Consider the following 21,997-nt stretch of genomic DNA (forward strand, 5'->3'; position numbering starts at 1 on the left):
CTTTGAAACATCGAATAAGCTGTAGATAAAGGGTTTTTCTAAAAAGATTTTAACACCCCATAAAATGCAGGAATCTAAGCTTGAGGAAAGGAGTTCCATCCCAATGGATTTCAACAAATAAGCAATTTTTCATGAATTTATTTGGCTTTCTTCTTTTTTTAAAAAAAACATATGCATTTATATTCACATCTATCTCTGGAGCCTTGCAGATCACCTTCACTTCTACAACATTCCTTCTCCCCCAGCTGTTTCAATTATCCTAGCACTATCTAAAGCATAAAATGTCAACTGCAGCATTCAAAAACAATTAATAAGAACATTCTGGTTCTGTTCACCCATTATTTTCCTGGAAAAAATCTTAACCTGGAATGACTCCAGGGATCCTTGCATTTTCTGTTTAACCAGTCCTTTATAATGCACAGAACATATTGAGTAAATGAGTAATACAAATATTCATAGAATGGAAACTTTAACCTGTTGTATGATGTAGGGCAATAGGAAACATATCCCTTCATATGTTTATATAACACCATCTATCTATCTATCTATCTATCTATCTATCTATCTATCTATCTATCTATCTATCTATCTATCTATCCATCCATCCATCCATCCCAGGTTCACATGCTACATTAGTAAATTACTAAAGTTCAGATGATTTCCCTTACATTTTACAGAGGATTCTGCTCACATATCCCAAAAATATTACCTCCTACATGGCAAGTACAGATGATGTTAACTGTGGACTGACACACCCATTTTGCTACCTGAGATAAGCAACTAGATGGATGACTTTCTGTTCATATACAGAAAGTGACTGAACTGCGGGTTGAATTTGTTTTCAAACCTTCAGAAGGAATGGAAATCACTATCATACCTGAGATTGTAGTCTGGAGGAGTTTGGGCATGGGGAGTAAGGGAAAGAGTGACAGTAATGGTGTTGTCTTCCAACAGAGCGCAATAATTAGAGAGTATATGAAAATTGCAGAAGGCTATCATGTCTATTCTGTATTGTTGGCTTCTGAGGCAATTATCTTACATAAATTACTTATCTAATGATTGGGTTAACACTTTTTGAAAAAATATGGGCAGATTTCCAAAGCATGTCAAGTCCAATTAATTCAGACTGAAATCAGCTGGTCTGTAATCAAACAATCCTCTCAACAGTTCCAGGTCCTTTTTACTATTGTTCTACCATCTTCAACAGTAAAATATATTTGGACTTCTGGTTCAAATGTCTGGAAGTTGAATCATGGCAACTGGATTTCTTTTCTTGTTGGCTTGAAAATGTTTTGCTGCTCATCCAAATAGCTTCTTTAATCTAAGCAAGTTGGTGTGGAGGGGGCATATATGTCCTCTAAGCAGATTTCATTTCATATACAGGGTCATAGATGGGGTTTTCCTAACCAGTTGCTCAGACTGAAGTAAGGAGTGAAATGTTTGGGTAAGGAGTGAAATGTTTTGATCCAACAAGAAAAGAAGTTCAACTGCGATGATTTAACTTCTAGACAACACTACCTGGATGACTGAGAATCTTCATTGACTTTTGGTCCAAACAACAGTAAGATTTCAATCATTCTAGTTTTTGTCTTGTCTTGTTTTGTTTTGACTTTCATTGTTTACCATCATTACTTCACAGCAAAGCAGACTCTTAATCTAACATCTTCTTTTTATCTTTGGTCAAGTAAGAAAACTAGTAAAGGTTCTAAACTACTTCTCTCTCTCTCTCTGATCTCATGCCATCATTTCTCTCTTTTTATTTAATAAGACACAATGTCATCATTGTCTCATGCAGGATTTTTTTGTGAATTTGCATCAACTAGGAATAAGCACCAGCCTGATAAAAGAACTAACTTAATGATGAAATCCGAATGGTGCAAGAATTTCAAAGGAAATGCTGGCAGTTCAGCTGAATATAAAGTAGACTTATTTGATCTACTCAGTTTGATTAACAGTTAAAAAGTTATTACCAAGCAGGCAATCCCTGAATTTAATTTCTTAAACATCTCTGTGTATGACTTTTTTGCTAGCACGTGCCATTTAATTTTTAATTCAATGCATCATTTCAGGTTTTACCCCCATTTCAAGGGTAAATAATATCTTTGACATTCAGTACCAAAGACAGCTAACATTTTGTTTCCTATGATCATAGGACTAAATATATATATCTGATGTGATTAAGTAACTGCTTAATAGCTTAGTCTCTTGAGAAAAAAGAAAGTTCATCTCTGAGTTTAGAATTTTCCAGAAGACATAAAAATAACTCTGAGGAACCTATACTTCAGTCCAAAGCATGAAATGTTAGCAGTATAGAGCTTAGCATGGGAGAGATTATAAGAAAGTGAGGGGATTTAATTTTAATTATTTTAACTCAGAAATAAGGTGATTAATTAGGATCAGAAAAAAACCCTAATACCTTAGAGTCAGAATTATAATTATAGGAAGTGTTATGAAGGCAGCTTTGATTTCATTTAATGCAATTGTTTCCCCAAAATTAAAAGAAATGAGATTGGATCCCAATTTGGTATTACTTAGAGTTGGCTTGAAGTTTTTCAGGATTAAGTCTGATTTTAGTGGATGAACTTTTTAAATATATGGTAGGGTAGTATTTGAAGCAATAAAATGTTGCTTTGGAAAGTATTTTTTTTTTCATAACATCAGCTTTTTTATCTACAAAGATCAGAATAGTGCAAGCTATGGTATTTCTTGTAGCATATTGTAGAATGGAAAGTTGAACTTTGAAGAAGCCAGATTGAAAGAGTATTTAGGGTTTTAAACATTGGTGTTGAAGAAAATACCCGAGAATACATGTATAGCTTAGAAAACATAAATGCATCATAGACAATTCAGAGTTCTCCTTTGAGATACAAATGACCAGGCTCAGAGTATCATATTTTAGACACATTATGCAAAGACCTAGCTTTCTTGAAAGCTCTGTGTAGCCTATAAGAGTCAGTACCAACTTGATGTGACATAACCATTTTTAGGAAGGACTATATCTAGCTCTATTCCAGAGATGAATAACCTGGGAGATGCTTCAAACAGAAAAAAACAGAGGTTTGTTTCAAGTCAGGATAAACACCTGCTTTCGAAACAAATCCCAGTGGAATGTTTTAAATTGGCTTTGTTCCAGAGAAGCAACATTTGAAATAGCCTCAAGAAATATAAGACAAATATAAAACCAACACCTGTACCCTTGTCCCCTGCCACAAGGCCATAACAGAAGATAGGAATCCTAAGTGGTATTAACCAATTTTCTGGATGTTGCACATAGATTTACTTAAATGTTTCAGTTTTTCAAAGATTTAAATAATACCCCGGAGAAAACAATGCTCTGTTATCACACCCATTTTAAAAAAAAAATCTGTGTAGACCAGCCTTTGTTAACAACAAAGCCACTCTTCCTCCAAACTGAGATAACAGAAATCTTTTCAATTGAAATAAACTCCCTGGATTACTCAAACAACCTGACAAAGACAGCTGCTAATCTTTTAACATTCCTTTCAATTACAACTTGTCCTTTTTCATTTTTCTTTTAATCTTTGTATTTGAAGGGGAAAAAAATTCTCCTTGGCCAATTTTTCTGTAGGCATTGACAAACCACTTATTTAGCAAGATCAAGCAATACAGCTGACATACTTTTTTTCCCTTGCTTTTCCCCTCCTGCAACTACTTGCCACATTTGAGAGCAACTGTTTTTTTCATGATGTACTTATTTGTTCATAGAGGAATCCCTTGGCTGCAAAGAAGTGCTACAAATGCTTTGTAATGCCACAAATGACATTAAAACAACAATGAGGCATAAGAGCAGACCTACATTGTGTGCATGCATGCTAGAACTCAACAAAAATGGCCACACCAAGATACATTCTTTGCTTTTCTAATGCTTTCGGAAACTCAACATCAATGCAACACTAGAACTTGCACAGAATGTAGACATGCACAAACTCTTTTTTACCCCAGTCAACCTTTTTTTATTGCTACACAAACTCTTATAGAAACCAATCAAATATTAGGTGTCTTTACAGCAGCATTAACTGGTGTCAGGGAATTCCACAGCAGGTGTCCAAATGAAGTCAGAGACGCTGACACAAACTTCTAGTTTTATATAAATATAAAGTTATAAAATATAATATATATATATAAAATATATAAAAATATATAAAATATATATAGTATTTTATGTATATATATATATATATATATATATATATATATATATATATATATATATATATATATATATATATATTACATCTCTATATATAGCAGACTATATAGTCAAGCAAATAGGAGCATCATGAGGTAAATCACAGAGCATCGAGGGCACACAGAAGAAAAAGGTGGGGAAAAGGGAAACTCACCCTCCATACCTACAGCAACCAATCACAGCACAGATTGCTTCACGCCAGCACTCTGCAAACGATCAACTACAACTGCTTTTGTTATGGCTCACTGCACAACCCCACTGCTCTAGCTATTATGTTTAAATATCTTAACAATTGGTTTTACTGCTGTATTTCTTGGCTGAAACCCCCCCAGAAAAGTAAAACAATCAAAATTAGCCTAGTTCTAATGCTTGAAAAGTCAGAACCATCCAAATCAGGCAACTGAAAACAGCCGGGTTTGTTTTAGGCTCGGAACAATACAGCATGTTTTGTCTCCATATAGATCAAAACATTTAAAAAGTTTCAAAATAATATTTATTTATTTACTTAAGACCATTTATATGGCTACCCAACTCACTCTTAGTGACTCTGGGCAGATTACAAATATATTCTCAACCATGCCTTCCATTTTACCCTTAGAAGACTAAAAATAAGCATTTGCATACTGAAAAAATTTGGACGCTTTTAAACCATATTAGTATTGCATTGATTTTTCTTTTATAAAATAGGCTTATTAGTTTCAATGAATATATCAGATTGTATATTCTTTGCATGCCAAAGTCCTACTTCCCTGTGGTGGAAGGGGCATTCCTGGGAGTAAAAAACAAAGAACATTGGGATTGTATGTCAAATATATTCTCAGCATCCTGGCAATCCTATTGCTTGGTCATCCAAGGTGTGACGGTTATCCCTGCTGCCAGCAGTGATATAGGAAGCTGCCAGAAGCAGATGACGACTGTAGTGACAATGGGAAAGGCAAGAGTAAACCACTCCTATACTTTAATCACCTGCATAGAAAATGTAAATTACTATCTATGTGGTTGCTTAGGAATCGAAAACAACTTGATGCCATATAATCAATACTCTTGGAGAACAGAGCAGAATAACAGAAAAGCAGAGTTGGAAGGGACCTTGGAGGTCTTCTAGTCCAACCCCTTGTTCAAGCAGGAAACCCTATACTATTTCAGACAAATGGTTGTCAATCTCTTCTTAAAAACCTCCCGTGTTGGAGCACTAACAACTTCTGGAAGCAAGTAATCCCACTGATCGGACTGTCAGGAGATTTCTCCTTAGTTCTAGATTGATTCTCTCCTTGATTAATTTTCATCCATTGCTTCTTGTCCTGCCTTCAGATACAGAGAATAGGTTGACTCTGTCTTCTTTGTGGCAGACCCTGAGATATTGGAATGCTGTCACCTCACCCCTAGCAGTTTGAATATAGACTCTTTGCATTGGAAAGCTAAATATGAGATATGCATGAAGATAGCAAAGTCCTGCACCTACAAAGCTTTACCCAACTTCTGTATTCCAGTAAATATATTATTCTTTTCCTATTAGCTAGAGCAATTTACTCTGACTGGGGGCAGAGCACAAGGAACTCTACCTTATCTGGATGTAGAAATAAGAGTGGCAGAGACTGACAGGGGAAAGCATCTGATCACTAAGCTAGTGTTCTTCAGATCTGATGAATGTATTCACAACCAAGGACTCAGGAAGCATTCTTGAAAGCTGACCATGCAGTGCCCTGATCCTGTTGCAAACCTTTATTTGAATAAATAAAACTTTGTCAGACGAGAGCGCTGAAAAAAATAACTGTGTGCAAAGTAATTGACTCAATCAGTAGAGATGCATTGATTATTGAAAGCAAGCTTTACAATGGCTGGCATCTCACTTTACACTAAGTCAAAGCTTATTGAACAATCTGTAGTAGATGGTTTCATTATGCTAATTGACAGCACACAAAATGTTAGATACACATAACAAGCCAACATGAAGGTAGGTTTTGCTTTTCCTCTTTGTCTGGGGAAAGAGAGAGAGAGAGAGAGGAGGGAGGGAGGGAGGGAGGGAGAGAGAGAGAGATGGCTTAGCAAAGGCAATAGTATAACTAGTCCATTTATCCAAAGCTTCATAGCTCTGCTCCTGATCCATTAATTGAGGATACCAAGGATCAACTGGGGTCTTCTGTATAGCATTTATGCACTTGAACCAAACTATAGCCATTCATTAATTACTAAAAGCTTGCTCATATTGTATTTTTATCGTATTGTATTGCATATATTGTATTAATATTTGGGACAGGTTTATAAAGAAATGATAGACTAATGTCAGCAGAATGTCCAACATATGAGCCACAGTGTCGCAGTAGTTAGAGTGCAGTACTGCAGGCTACTTCTGTTGACTGCTGGCTGACTGCAATTTGACAGTTCAAATCTCACCATCCTTCCGAGGTGGGTAAAATGAGGACCCAAATGATTGGGGCCAATAGGCTAACTCTAAACTGCTTAGCTATTCCTATATTAGCCATACACCTAATGCTGCTGTGCTTCTTTAACCACACATTTCACACACACACATCTGGAAGAAGATTTTATCTGAACCTCAAATACTTGGAGTATTTGGGGAGAAAGTATGTCCATTAAATCTGAATGTTCATTAAATCCAAACTGACATAATTAGTGTCATTTGCATAATTACATAATTGCCATTAACACCAATGACATACATCAACATATATCAATTATGTCAATGGACTGATTTAAAAACAGTGGTCTTCCTCATTATTTCTACAATGATGTCTGAACACAAATGTGCTTAATTGCTTCCCCAGTCTGTTAAATCAAGGTCCATTAAATCAAGGTTTCACTTGCTTTGCATCCTATCCTGTGTTTCTTATTTCCACAGGAGTTGTCAGCCAGGAGTTCTGCATGAAAGAGCTCAACATTTTAATTCAATATAGGACTGGCATGGGAACAGCTTCTATCTGGTTCAGTCTACATCTGCCTGATGAAATTTGTAAACTGAAATTGTCTGATCTTGTACATATCACATACAACCACATTTATTTTTAACTGCAATGACGCCTAAGTGACAACATTCATATGATGATGTAATTACATGAATCCTACAATTATGCTTTCACATCAGGATATCTGATGCAAATACATAAGATGATGTTTATGCAATTGTGCATGTATTATTTTCCTCCCTTCTCCTCCACACACAAATGTTCACAACCATGGTCCTAATGCACCCCTATTTACAGAGATTATTGGAATGATATATTGCAGAAACATGCTTTGCTGTACAAACTACATTTCTTGTGGCAGAGGAGCAAACAACCTGAAATTTGCATTGCCAATTGACTGTCAAAGCAAACTACCAGTGGTACTTTTATTTCTCTTCTTCTAAGGCACAGAATTCAGATTAAGACCATTCACCTGCTATATGAAATACTGAGTTAAGCTGCCCTTTGTGAAAACAAAGCTCTAAAGATGATGACAAAGCTAATGCATTTTTTCAAACAAGATTATATAATATTTGGAGAATGAAAGCATTAATTTCAGACCCTGACAAAAATTTTTCATCATCTGCCTTCACCAAACTTAGAGGAAGACTACCTATTTTGTGATTAATTCCTTGACATTTTATCAGGATTGGCAATCCATTATTTATATCACCATGTAAATGGTGCTCCACCCAGGATATGCAACATCCAGAATATGTTTTAAAAAATTAATTCATGGTGGCCAGAGAAAAGTTTCCAAGGTGTCATTCGTGCAGAAGAAATGCCTTAGAAAACCAGTGCAGGCTGCATTGAACTCCTGAAAGCTTCCTGCAGTATTTTAAAATATTTAGCATTAACGTTCATTCTGATATTGGAATGCCAGTGCACTAAAGTTCTTTTTGATCTCATTTCTGGTATGTAAGTGATAATGACAGATAAACAGTGCATTAAACTTGGGAGCTATGATATTGGAGAAGGAAGGGAAAATGTATTCATCAGGGCTTACATAAAGCATTTGATCTTCTATATCTCCAGAGTCCCATATTTCCCACTTAGTTTTATCCATTTTTTTGTTCATAAAATATTTCCATATTATGTTTTGGCTCCAAAATTAGCCCCCAAGGGTTTTTTTTTAACAACAATAAACATCAGTGCAATTAAAAGAACATTCAAGCCCCAATAAGTCAGATAAACAGATAAAAACCAAAACTCTTAAAAAACCTGGCAGGACAAAGTAGTTTTATTTGCCAGCTTAACGGACAAGAGTTTTCCATTGCACAAGGCCCATGTTCTTCCTCGTAATGGGATGGTTTTGTGCAAACAGAAAGCAGGGCCGCAATGAACTCCATTTATTCCCCACATATATGTGAAGCCACTGTCTAGTAACTCCCCAAGTCTTCTCTTGGCAACTAGAAAAGAAGGAAAAATGAGTAAGAATGCAGTGGAAATTACAGTACATTCTCAGAATTCCCAAAGCTGCTTTTTCAGTTCTCAGAAGAACCTTTTGGGATGAGAAGCAAAACATCTTCAAGGAAAAACAAAGGAAGTCCGGTTGCCTCTTGAAAAAAGCATCTTTGAGATAACTATGACTGGATGACTGAGAATCTCCATAGTCATGCTCATGAATCTTGACACTCATTCATTCAGGTTCCATTTACATCTAGGAGAAACAGCAGGGCAAGAACGTTCCTTCCAGCTGTAGACTTTTTGCTGAGAGCCTGACCTTAAAAATGCGTAATAAGGTTGGCATCTGATACCAGCCATGCCCTTAATTTCTTGAAATTCACAGTCTGTTTTTCTTCACCTTTGTGCTTCACCCATTGGAAGTTCCTTGGCTTTGTCTCTGACCAAAAATAGTGCTATTGAAAAACCCCACCAAGATTATCCATTGTGATTGTGAGCACATAAAACCTAGGATATACAAGGATTTTGCTAAGCTTGGAGTACATGGTTTGAAACTACAATAATCCACACTGAGAAAGGTCACACAAAAGCTGCAACTATTTCTGACAGCTACGCATGATATGCCGTCAATTATTTAAAACCAAGATTCAATCCTAAATTAGATGCAGTGACAATAAACCTGACAATGTGTGTGATGGGTAAATAATTTACAGAAGGACCAAGCGATCTCAAGCTGTGACCTTGCCTGTCCTCTCATGTCACCATCTCCACAACACAAACGTTCAACCAAGTAAACATAATTATTTTGATGTTATTTGCTAGACTGATGAAGAAATGTTGAATATTTCCCATGGCTTTAAAATAGCACACAAACCTCCTTCCCCATTGAAGACACAGATCTCTACGATGTTGTGGTTATGCTAGCAATGAAAATCAGATTTGCCTTCCCACCATATCTCTAAGCGTTTAGTTAGTGCAATGTAGGGTTACGGATGCTGAAAGGAAGACCCAGTAAACCTCAAAGATTACTGGGTGATTTGGGGGCCAGTCATTCTCTCTCAGCACTACTTAGGATTCAGTGTCTGGATAAATTTAGGCAAGAACTCTATGTAGGCTATTTTGTGTCCTCACACAATAATTGAGCTATAAATACAATAACCAAATAAATGATAACACATTTTAAGAAAATCATGCAATTAACATTTTGACTTGCAAGATAAGTAAAAGAGTCCATAGCCTAGCCATCAAGAATACAGGTACCCTGTTTTTCCAACAATACGGCCTCCCCCAATAGGAAGTCCCAGCATGTTTTATAGGCATGAAATGAAATTAAGCCCCTCCGCCCAAATTAAGGCCTATATTAAAACATGCGAAATGGGGGGGAATGGTGGGGAGGGGGGCTTGCCGTTAGGAAATACTTTTGTTTCACACCCGGATATGGTGCTGCCTGCCTTGACCCTGATACGAAGTACCCCACCAACGCCGAGGTCAACATCCAAGCCGTCGCCGCCCACCCACCCGAAGATGCAAGGGGGGGGAATTAAGTCACCCCCGAAAAGACGGCCTAGCCATTTTTTCGGGGCTCAAAAAAAAATAAGACCCGGCCTTATTATATGAGAAACACGGTAGTTCTTGATTTACAACAATTAACAGATTGACAGATAATCAGAGCCTTGTAGGTCATCCTGTCAAAACCCCTGCCCAAACAGGAGACACTACACCATTTCTGACAAATGGTAGTCCAATCTCTTCTTGAAGGTCTCAAGTGATGGCACTCCCACAACTTCCGAGGGCAACTTCTGTTCCATGGGTTGATTGTTCTCGCTGTCAGAAAGTTTCTCCTTATTTCCAGGTTAAAACTCTCCTTGTTCAATTTCCATCCATTATTCCTTGCCTGGCCTTCTGATGCTTTAGAAAATAGCTTGACCCCTTCCTCTCTGTGGCAGCCTCTCAAATATTGGAAGACTGTTATCATGTTTCCCCTGGTCCTTCTCTTCACTAGACTAGCCCAATTCCTGTAACTGTTCTTCATATGTTTTAGTCCTCAGTCCCCTAATCATTCTGGTTGCTCTTCTCTGTACTTTTTCTAGAATTCATTTAGTGATTGTTCAAAATTACAATGGCACTGAAAAAAGGGACTTATGATCATTTTTCACACTTACAACTGTTGCAGCATCCTCATGGTCATGTGACCAAAATTCAGATGCTCGGCAACTGGTTCATATTTGTGACATATGGTTGCAGAGACCCTGGGTCATGTGATCCCCTTTTGTGACCTTATGACAAGCAAAGCCAGTGGGGAATCCAGATTCACTTAACAACCATATTACTAACTTAACAATTGTAATGATTCACTTAACAGCTGTGGCAAGAAAAGTCATAAAATGAGGGCAAAACTCACATAACCATTGTTTCACTCAGCAACATAAATTTTGGGCTCAGTTGTGGCCATAACTCAAGGACTGCCTATATAAGATCTACAAGAAAAAACACATTATGCTGGTGGAAATAACTTATTTCCTAGTTCATATTGATACATTCCAAGTTTATTAACAATGATATTCAAACTGAATGGTAGGGAACTCCCAAGACTTATCAGTTTTCTTCAATTAGTAGATAACCTTCCCTAAAGATTAACTGTCATGATTCCTCTTGCTCCACAGTAAGTAGTTTGAAGGAAGAGTGAGGTATTCTATACCAGAGATCCCATAGGCATAGCATGACATAGGTGAGCGTGCAAGAAAATGTGTTTGGATTCTTAATAGAAAGCAAAATTTTCTGAAAGTCCCCCTAGAGACAGGATTGCATCAGGCAGAAAATATGAGTGCAATTGCTATGTAGAGAGCTTCTAGCAATAATTATGGCTCGTTTTTCGCTATTCCTGTTGGGTACTCAGAGATAAGGAGCTGGTTTATATAAAGGGTCAGATAGTGACTTGGTTATTAAATTTTTTCAGCCATGACACCCATCAAGGCTTTGACACTGATCATATTTTCTTTTTTTCAATTGGAATTGCCAGGAAGCAACCTCTGAGACCTTCTGCATGGAATGCATGTAGCTGACTACTAAGCTTTGGCCTAGTACTATTACAGCATATATCAAAAATAATATTACAGTAAAGTTAGATAACTTTGCCAAGGTGGCGGGAAGCTCCTTGGTTTTCATTCCATCATAATCAAAGACCATTGGAATAAAGTCATGCCCCATGTCAGTAAAAGAATATAGAGTTGCCCTGATCCAGGAATCCATATTTTTTTGTTTTTTTTTAAATATTTGTAAGGACCAAGTTGTAAATTCAGGAGGATGACAAACTGGGGAGGAGTGATTGAAATGCAAGCCGATCCTTAAATTCTTGTACCTTGAGGATTATTCAAACACCATAAATTTCCTCAGGGACTGATATCATAAAAATAATTTTATGAGGGCTACGCTGTTTCAGTGCATTTGGTGAAATAAGGAATGCTTGGGTTTCATTAGTTCATTCTGAGGCATTAAGTAATTGATCTCGGCGTCTGATGAGATACTTCCCCCAGCAGCCCTGAAAAGAGAACCATGCCTACAATCAGCAAGTTTTATTGCTAATATAAATGAATATAAAAATGAAAGGTGACCTACTTGTGGGACATCAAAATAAGCTATCTTTCAGAAAACATGGAATGTATCCAATCAGCTAGTCAATTAAAGAGTATATTTCTCATATTCTGACTTTCTAAACAGGGACATTCTGGAATGGGGAGGTTGTTTTAATTCAAAGTACAAAGTCTTTTGCAGTGGGAAGCCCCAATAAATGTGATAAAATAGATAACTAAATTTTATTTATGATCCTCAGTTCCAATCACTCATCCCAGCATGCATTCTACATCTCAAACCCTACAGTCAGCAGACAAAACTCCAGTAACTACTAGTAACTCTAGCAATGTTTTCTACAGTGGGGACAATCTTGCTTTAAGTCCAAACCAAAACACTGATCTAAATTATGAGCAAGATGCTTTAACTGAGTTCACACAATAAGTTAAATCCCAGACCTAGGATAACAAAACTTTTGCTACACCCACATTGCATGTTATATGTCCTCAAATTAACCATTTTGGGATGGAACATTTTGGCTTGGAACCTATAACATGTTTGGACAATAGTTGATTTCCCAAACATAATTGAATCACATCTACAAACCGACAACTAGTAATCTAGACTAGTTTAGCCATGTATGTTGTGCCATCTTCCTGTCTTGGCAAAAAGATTAGGAATGCACTGAAAGGAGACATCAAGAAATCAAGTCCTTTAAATGTAGAGAACATTGATTTTAATCATCAGTAGTTAAACAGCAAGAATTATATACGCCCTCAGCATGCTCAGAAGCTTCCTGGGGATTTCAAAAAGGATATCCAGCAAACCCTGAACTATCTAGGTCCAATTCAGGCACTTATTTCCTCTAACTATGAGCTGGCCTGGAACTAAAGATATGTACCAGTAGTCCTTGACTTACAGCCAAAATTAAGCCCAAAATTTCTGTGGTTAAGCGATACTTTTTGTTAAGTGAGTTTTGCCCCATTTTGTGAAATTTCTTGCCACAGTTAAGTTAGTAACCCAGTTGTTAAGTGAATCTGACTTCCCTATTGTCTTTACTTGTTTCAAGATCACAAAAGGTGATCACATGACCCCCGGGACACAGCAACCATCATAAATATGAACCAGTAGCAAAGCATCTGAATTTTGGCCACAGGGTCATGGGAATGCTACAAAGATTGCAACTGTAAAAAAATGGTAATAAGTCACTTTATTCAGTGCTCTTGTGCTGCTGTGCACTTTATTCAGTGCTGTTGTAACTTTGATCACTAAAAGAACTGTTTTAGATCACTAAAAGAACTGTTTTAAGTTGAGGACTACCTGTGCAACTCTACTCAATGTTCAACCCATTCAGGAAGAACTGCTGCCTATCCTGAAGGTTACTTCTGACTTAGTCTCTGGTCCTCAGGCTGCTGCAGAAACACACATTGCTGGAGATTTTCAAAACAAATCTCTCAAAAAGAGACTGGGCGTCCTTGTTGGAGTTGGCAAGATGTTTGGAGGTGGCTACTTGCTTGCTAATTGATTCACAGATTTGGTCCTTCTCCTGCATCCATGAAATGGCCATGGCTATAGGATGTGTCAAGGGACACGGTAGCTTAGTGGCTAAGACGCTGAGCTTGTCAATCAGAAAGGTTGGCAGTTGGGCAGTTCAAATCCCTAGCACTGAGTAATGGAATGAGCTCCCGTTACTTGTCCCAGCTTCTGCCAACCTAGCAGTGCAAAAGCATGTAAAAATGCAAGTAGAAAACATAGGGACCACCTCGATGAGAAGGTTACAGCGTTCCATGCGCCTTTGTGGTCATGCAGGCCACATGACCATGGAGACATCTTTGGACAGTGCTGGCTCTTTGGCTTTGAAACAGAGATGAGCACTGCCCCCTAGAGCCAGAAACGACTAGCATATATGTACGAGGGGAACCTTTACCTTTTAATAGGGTATGTCAATAATAATAATAATAATAATAATAATAATAATAATAATAATAATAATAATAATAATAATAATAATAATAAGTCCTCTTGATCTATCTCAAAAGCTCTGTATCAGGTAATCAAAGCTTGTGGTCAGGAAAGGAAGGCTCAATAAAAGCACCTTTTTCTCAGTGGTGGGATTCAAATGTTTTTACTACCGGTTCTGTGGGCGTGGCTTGGTGGGCGTGGCAGGGGAAACCATACTGTAAAATCTCCATTCCCTCCCCCTTCTGGGGGAAGGTTACTACAGAATCCCATTCCCTCCCCACCCACTAATCTGCTTTCCAGCTCTGTTCTCCTGTGCAGGGCAACAAAAGAAGACCCAGATGATCAGCTGGGACTCGGGAAGCAGAGAATAGATGGGGGCGGGGCCAGTCAGGGGTGGTATTTGCCAGTTCTCCGAACTACTCAAAATTTCCGCTACCGATTCTCCAGAACTGGTGAGAACCTGCTGAATGTCACCTCTGCTTTTTCTCCTCCCTGCTCCCTACACAGCATAGTCCAGGAGACTGCAGGAAAAAAAATGCCTCTTTTCCCTGTAGTGGCTCCACTACATTGCATGGCAAAAATGCTCAGCATTTCTGTACATTTTTAACATTAGATTAGTAATGCCTAAGTAATGAACATTAAGTATCTCTTCTTGGTAAGTACAACCTGATCTCACAATTCTCCTCCTTTACGCACAGCATCAAGGAAAAGGGATTATGGAAGCAATGGTTTATGTCTGAACTGCTAGACTTCTCTTTCACCTAATAGAAATGTACATTCTCTATATTTCTAGCAATTATTCCTCGTCTAAGCTTGGACAGCCCTTAGCTTTTCAGGAAATGTTTTGTGTTTGTACAAAACTACAAAAATCTGGTAAGAAAGTCAATGACTGTGTAGTAAGATGGAGTTCATTTTCTGCAGCAATGTCTCTCGATCTTGGCAACTTGAAGATGTGTGGACTTCAACTCCCAGAATTTCCCCGCTAGCCATGCTGGCTGGGGAATTCTGGGAGTTGAAGTCCACACATCCTCAAGTTGTCAAGGTTGAGAAACACTAATCTACAGCCTTGTAAAAGAATGGTTTACACGTACACGTTCCAATTAGGAGATTCTCAGAAGTAGAAGTACATGGGGTTTGAGATAAGTGAGAATGGAAATGCCAGAGATACTGCATATTGAGAGATTGGCATGCCTTAGTTTACAGATGAGAATGAAGAGCAGCCTTAAACTGGAGTGAGTAGTCTTAGCAAGTTGAATAGAATAAATACATAAATAAACATGAGGGAGAGAATAATTAGAAGGATGAAGCCTGAAGATGCCTCCTTAATAGATCCTTTCCTACCTTTTAAATTAAGAAACAGTATGAACAAAGTGTTAACATCGGGTGGCAGCATCTAGCCAACCCTTGCTGACCTCAATAAACCAGCTTAGTATTTCAATGAGAAACCACAGGAAATCCTAGTTGTAGGCTACACGGGGAAGTTGAAAGTCCATGAAGTCACCAGGAATTGACAAAGCTTTCTGCAAAATATTTTGCCTTCAAGTAGTAATAAGCAACTGCAGCCTATATCTATCATTCATGCTAATGTGTAAATGAGGTGCAGAATTAATAAAAGTTTGCATACATCTTATAATTATAAGCTGCAACATCTTTAGACATCAGGCATGATCGCCTCCTTTCTTAACAAAGTGAATAAGCATTGTTTTCCCTATAGCCCTTTCTTTTTGTTCTTTTGTCATAAGCGAGAGAACCAAGCTTTGACTTCATGATCAAGGTGTTTGTGAGAGCATATGTTTAGCCTAACAAGTTGTTTTCAGCGTGACAGCTAATCCCACAGGTCTTTGGTTTAGCACAAAAATGTGCTGCTTTTCTATTCGAGCAAGTCCCAAAACAGTTCTTCCTAGAAGGATGAATCCTAGAATTGTAAAGGGCTCTTCAAGTCCAACACTCCACTAACTGCAGGAATCCACATTAAAGCATCTCAGATGTCTGTCTAATTTCTACTTGAACATGTCCAATGACATAACTACCTCTTCCAACAATTAATTCCACTGTTGAACAGTTCTTACTAAGGGTTTTCTTTTTCTTTCTTATTACTCAGTTGAAGTCTTCCTTCCAGTCATCCATTATTTTTTATTCCATAGCTGGAAGAGGACTTGAACTTCTTGTGCAGTAATAATCTGATGTGTGATCATCACACATCCGATTACGTACATCAGGATTATATGTATAGGGACATGGAGACAATAACCTACACAAAGTCAAATTAAGGCATGATTTATGGACATGTGGTATTGGAAAGAATGACCTTTAATTATTTATTTATTAATTACTGAATATTATTATTGGATAAGCACCCTTGGAGACTCAGTTGTGGTTTGTCTCCTGTGATCCAGACTGGAAGAGCCATTCTAATGTACAGTATGTTGTCTATAGCAACAAGGGTACAGGTATGTCAATGAAAATTCTCAGTCATCCAGGTAGAGTTGTCTGAAAGTTGAGTTATGGCAACTGAACTTTTTTTAAAAAAAAATTGGAACATTTCACTGCTTATCCAAGCAGTTTATTAATCATAACAACTTTAATCAAACTAACATTGCATTCATCCTTATTTCCTGAAGGTTTGGTTCTGCCAAGATATCTCCTGATGGGCAGTTGGTGGAAAAATCCCATGATTTGGAAATGTACTTCTATGGATGCATTGTCTTCTTTGTACTTAAAATCAAAGCAACCACAAAAAGTATTACAATGTTGGCTCACAGGGAGGAGACTGGAATGTTCAATATAATGTTTAGTGCCTAAAAAGTTAACTGCTACTGCTGAATAAGGCATGACTGCAAATTAACTGCATTGGGAAAGGAAAAAAAATATTAAGAACAATACTGAACACTAGGAAAGATAATAAGAGGAAAGGAAAGGAGAACTTTTTATAGTTGAAAACTAGAGATGCGATAAAACCTCCCTCCTGATATTTGAAACAACAGTTGTAAGTGTAAAAAATGGTCATTAATCATCTTTTTTCAGTGCTGTTTTAATTTTCATTTCAAACTAATGATTGTAACTCAAGAACTACATGTATCCTAAGCAGGTCTTCTTCTTGTGTCATATCCACCACTGAACATTGACGATCATGTTGGTAATCCTACTGAGACTTTCAAGAAAAGATTGGACTGCCATTTGTCAGAAATGGTGTAGGGTCTCCTGCTTGGGCGGGGGGTTGGACTAGATGACCTACAAGGTCCCTTCCAACTCTGATTATCTGTTATTTGTTATTCTAACTTTCACTTTTTTATGGTTTTGATGATTTCCTTTGCTTTCCTAGGCAGCTTATCACGTTAGCCCCAAGGGTCTTCAAACTTGGCACATTTAAGACTTGTGGACTTCAACTCCCAGAATTCCTGACCTAACAGGACTGGAGGAGGAATTCTGGGGGTCCACAAGTCTTAAAGCTGTCAAGTTTGAAGACCCCTGCCTTAGCAGGTAGATGTCTATCTAGGATTTCCAGAGATGACCCTTCCATAGACTTTAGAAACAAAAGCATACAAAAACCCTCTGGACCTAATTAAGAATAATACTGACATTTGAAGCCTAACCATTTCAACTAGTTAGAATCAAAGAAACCTGTACAGATAGTCTTCAACTTATGATCACAATTGAGACCAAAATTTAAGTTGCTAAGCGAGACAGTTAAGTGAGCTTTGCCCCCATTTTACATCCTTCCTTGCCACAGTTGATAAGTGAATCATTGCAGTTGTTACGTTAGTAATGTTGTTAAGCGAAGCTGGCTTCCCATTGACTTTGCTTCTCAGAAGACCACAAAGGGTGATCACGTGATCCCAGGGCACTGCAAATGTCATAAATATGAGTCAGTTGCCAAGGATCCAAATGTAGAACATGTGACCATGCAACAGCTGCAACAGTTGTAAGGGTGAAAAATGCATCCATGCCTCACTTTTTTTCAGTGCTGTTGTCATTTTGAATGGTCGCAAATGAGTGGTTGTAAGTCAAGGACTACCTGTATTCTTAGAAAGTAGATGTTCATTTAGAGTTGCCAGAGATGACCCTTCCATAGAGTTTAGAAACAAACTCCCTGGATCTAATTAAACATTCTATTTTCTGCTGTGATTAACCAGATACATCTTAAATTTAATTTTTAAGTCATGGCAGCGGCCATGCATTTAGCATCAGGAAACCAAATTTCTTTCTTTTCCTTTTTTTAGATTTTAAAAAATTCTTTATTGAAATTCAAAATACTAAAAAGTTTACAAAAATCTCTATAATAGAATATGTGACAATACCTTTCAACATCGTTTTCTTGACAGTACAATAAGTACAGTACATACAATTAATACTTGACAGTTATTTATAGTATTAGCAATACTAATTCACAGTGCCTTAATAATATTAATAAAAAAGTAATTCATATATATAGGTCGATGGTTCAAAGAAGAAAAAGAATATCGTATTAACACTAAGTACATCTATATATCTAAAAAAGTCAGAGATATCTCTATATAATTATGCTCAATGTATACTATACTCTATATTCCATAACCATAAGAGGGGATAAGGTATACATTTTTAGCTACACAATATGAGTATAACTATATAATCCCAAATTTCTAAACCGGGCTTGGATTGAAAAAGGCAAGAAAGTATTCAGGCTTGAAAAAACTCAAGATTCAGTCAGGTGCCTCCCGCCCCCAATCCAATTTACATACACAGCGCATGACTCTGCTTCTTGACTCTCACCAAACGTATTTTCATATTGTCCTACATCAGCTAGCTGATTAAGATTTGGCAAGGAAGCTCCAGGTGGTTAATTGATAAAATATATATCTCAAAAGACAATTCCTTTAATTACATGCATTTGACATCTTTATATATGTTTTATGAGATAATAAATACATTTTCACTAGGCATCCAATGGAGCCATATGGCAGTGCACAAGAGAGCCAAACAAATTAGATATAACGAGGCTCATTAAAATGAGAAAAATTTACTATTAAAGGGGTTTTGGGAACTTGGAAGATGGAGGTTTAGAGATCCATGTCATTCAGAAAGTGCCCTATGTCCATCTCTCTCTCTCTCTCTCTCTCCCTCTCCCTCTCCCTCTCTCTCTCCTTTCTGTCTGTCTGTCTCTGTCTCTGTGTCTCTCTCACACAGAGACTATACCAGTGGTACTGATGATCTTGGTGTTGCAGAAGAAGCATGCTGAACCCATAACCCTGTTGGGGGAATGAGGAATTCTGTATTTGTGCATGTCTGTGTTTCAGAAAGAGAAAGAAAAAGAGGGATGGAGAGAGGGAGAGGGGGAAAGAGGGAGAGAGGGAGGGAGAGGGAGAGAGGGGGGGAAGAGGGGGATGGAGAGAGGGAGAGGGAAAGAGAGGGAGAGAGAGAAAGAGAGGAAGAGAGAGAGAGAGAGAGAAACATTCCTGAAAGTAAGAATGTAACCTGGGCAAAAATTTGCAAAGCTTTTTTAAAGCTATAAAACAAAGCAGATTTTATTGACAGGAAATGGATTATAAGGATAGGCAAATCCTGGCATCTAATTAATTACAGCCCACCACAAAGACAGTCGGAACAGCATAGGCTGTCTGTGTACATTACAGAATAACAGAGTTGGAAGAGACCTTGGAAGTCTTCTAGTCCAGGTGTCCCAACCCCTGGTCTGTGGACCAGCACTAGTCCATGGCATGCCAGCAACCGGGCCATGCAAACAAATGAAGGCCCATCCACAGGTGAAGGCAGGATGCAAAACCACGCTCCCTCCGGTCCATGGAAAAACATTTCTCCATGGAACAAGTCCCTGGTACCCAAAAGGCTGGAGGCCACTGTTCTAGTCCATCCTCATGCTCAAGCAAGAGACCCTATACCAGAGGGGGTATTCATCAGGTTCTGACCAGTTCTGGAGAACCGGTAGTGGAAATTTTGAGTAGTTTGGAGAAGCGGCAAATGCCACTTCTGACTGGCCCTGCTCCTATCTATCCTCTGCCTCCCGAGTCCCAGCTGATCGGCTGGGTCTTCTTTTGTTGCCCTGTACAGGAGAATGGAGCTGGAAAGCAGGTTAGTGGGGTGGGGAGGGAATGGGATTTTGCAGTAACCTTCCCCAGGAGTGGGGAGGAAATGCAGATTTTACAGCATCCTTCTCCTGCCACTCCCACCAAGTGCCTGCTTGATGCTACGCCCATCAAGCCACACCCACAGAACCAATAGTAAAAAATTTTGAATCCCACCACTGGTCTATACCACCACAGACAAGTATGTGTGTGTGTGGGGGGGTGCGCACCAGGGAATAAAATGTGAAGGAAGTGACTTCAGACTGTCCATTTCTTGGACAAAGAGTGATAAACAAAGAAGAGATAACTGAGCGAATCTATAACTCTACTGCCTTCTTGTGGTTAGTAGGTCACAAGGTGCCAAACAGACAGAGGCAATTTATTTGTACCTCCAGCACTTGGGAAGGAAAATAAACCCTGTTAATCAGCTCAGTGCACCCAAACATTTTTAAGAACCAAGCTTTATTATGCACATCCATTGGGTGTGGAGAGCCAACAGATTGGAGCATCTTTCCTAGCACAAGGGATGCTCATAGTTACAAATGAACCTATTCATCCAAGTTGCTCAATGCCATTCCCCAATTAGAAAAGAATCTATTTTAGAATGGAGTTGGAGGGAGGGAGAATATTTTTTGCTAGCTTTGTTGCAATATGAATATAATGACTAAGCGGACTCATTACAGTAACCCTTATTGTAGCTTGTTTTGTTTGGGCTAGGTATAAGCTTTCTGAACCTGGCATTCTCTCAGAAGCTGAGATGGCAGCTTCCAAGATTCTCAGCCAACATGGATGCATCCTCCCTTCATTTTTATTTTCTAAGAATGCCTTGGGGGTTGACAGAAGCTCTGTAAATAGAGAACATGCTGGAGGCTGGTGCTTTCTTCATAACACAGTGCTTTCCATTGTTCTTTTTAATTAAAATGTTTTTTTTAAAAAAAGCTACAGCTAGGTAAGGCAAGGAATTACTTAGAGCTACCTTGCTGCTTCTTTAATAACTCTAGATGCAAGGAAACTGCCTACAGGGACTCTAATGCCCACAGTCACTGTAGTATATTCCCTTCTCTTAAAGGGAAAACAACTTTAAGAGCCCTGGTGGCACACTGGTTAGAGTGCAGTTATTGCAGACAAACTCTGCTCACAGTCAGGAGTTTGATCCTGACGGGCTCAAGGTTGACTCAATCTACCATCCTTCTGAGGTCAGTAAAATGAGGAGCCAGGTTGTTAGGGGCAATATGCTGACGTTATAACAATGCCCAGAGAGTGTTGTAAAGCACTATGGGATGGTATATACTGTAAGGTAAGTGCTATTGCTATTTAAAAATTATAGAGCTCTACGGAGCAGGGGGTGGGGAGATAAGAAAGTTACAGAAAATCCGGGTGTCTGTGCTACAACCCTCATCAAAACTCACATTGTCAAGAGACTCTTTGCTGTGTGTCTTGGATGTTTTGAGCTCATTGCCTAGATTTTTAGATCCTCGTTGAGATTATTTAGCAGAAAGTAAATGCTCCTCAAGCTGCTATTCTTCCTAAGGTGCTGAGAGTTATAAACATAGACACTCAAAGGCCTGCAGGTGAAATTCAAAGGCCTGCAGGTCTCCATGTCTACCCATTGCTCTTTGCCATGCCTCTCATGTCCTGCCTGGCTCCCTCCAAATTTCAAGAGCTGTCAAGTCCTTGGTTTCCTGCCAGCACCAAGGCATTGACAATGGCAACTTCCAGGCAGCAGAGATGTGACGGGTGATAATCCCTATTTCTCTGCAAAAGCACCAATTAGGAAAGATGGACATAGGCTGTTTATCCCCATTCTGGCATCTTCACAGTCCTGGCTAGAC

The 21,997-nt window shown here is 38.4% G+C and overlaps 1 protein-coding gene across 3 annotated transcripts in view; it reads right to left on the minus strand.

The window, feature by feature from the left end:
- Positions 1 to 21,997, minus strand: part of SAMD12 (sterile alpha motif domain containing 12) — a 285,749-nt gene that overhangs the window by 56,612 nt on the left and 207,140 nt on the right. The window contains exon 5 of one of the 3 annotated variants that reach the window (XM_087931650.1): positions 5,773 to 5,930. The exons of 1 other annotated variant lie outside the window; for it this stretch is intronic. In XM_087931650.1, the coding sequence (XP_087787776.1) occupies positions 5,878 to 5,930 (53 nt within the window). In that variant the 3' untranslated portion in view covers positions 5,773 to 5,877. Of the gene's footprint in view, positions 1 to 5,772; positions 5,931 to 11,792; positions 12,116 to 21,997 lie in introns of those variants that run through there. One more of the 3 variants, XM_087931651.1, reaches the window with a different exon arrangement.

Source organism: Pseudonaja textilis, chromosome 3 (genome assembly GCF_049901715.1).
Source record: "Pseudonaja textilis isolate UNSWEBS1 chromosome 3, rPseTex1.2, whole genome shotgun sequence".
NCBI lineage: Eukaryota > Metazoa > Chordata > Lepidosauria > Squamata > Elapidae > Pseudonaja > Pseudonaja textilis.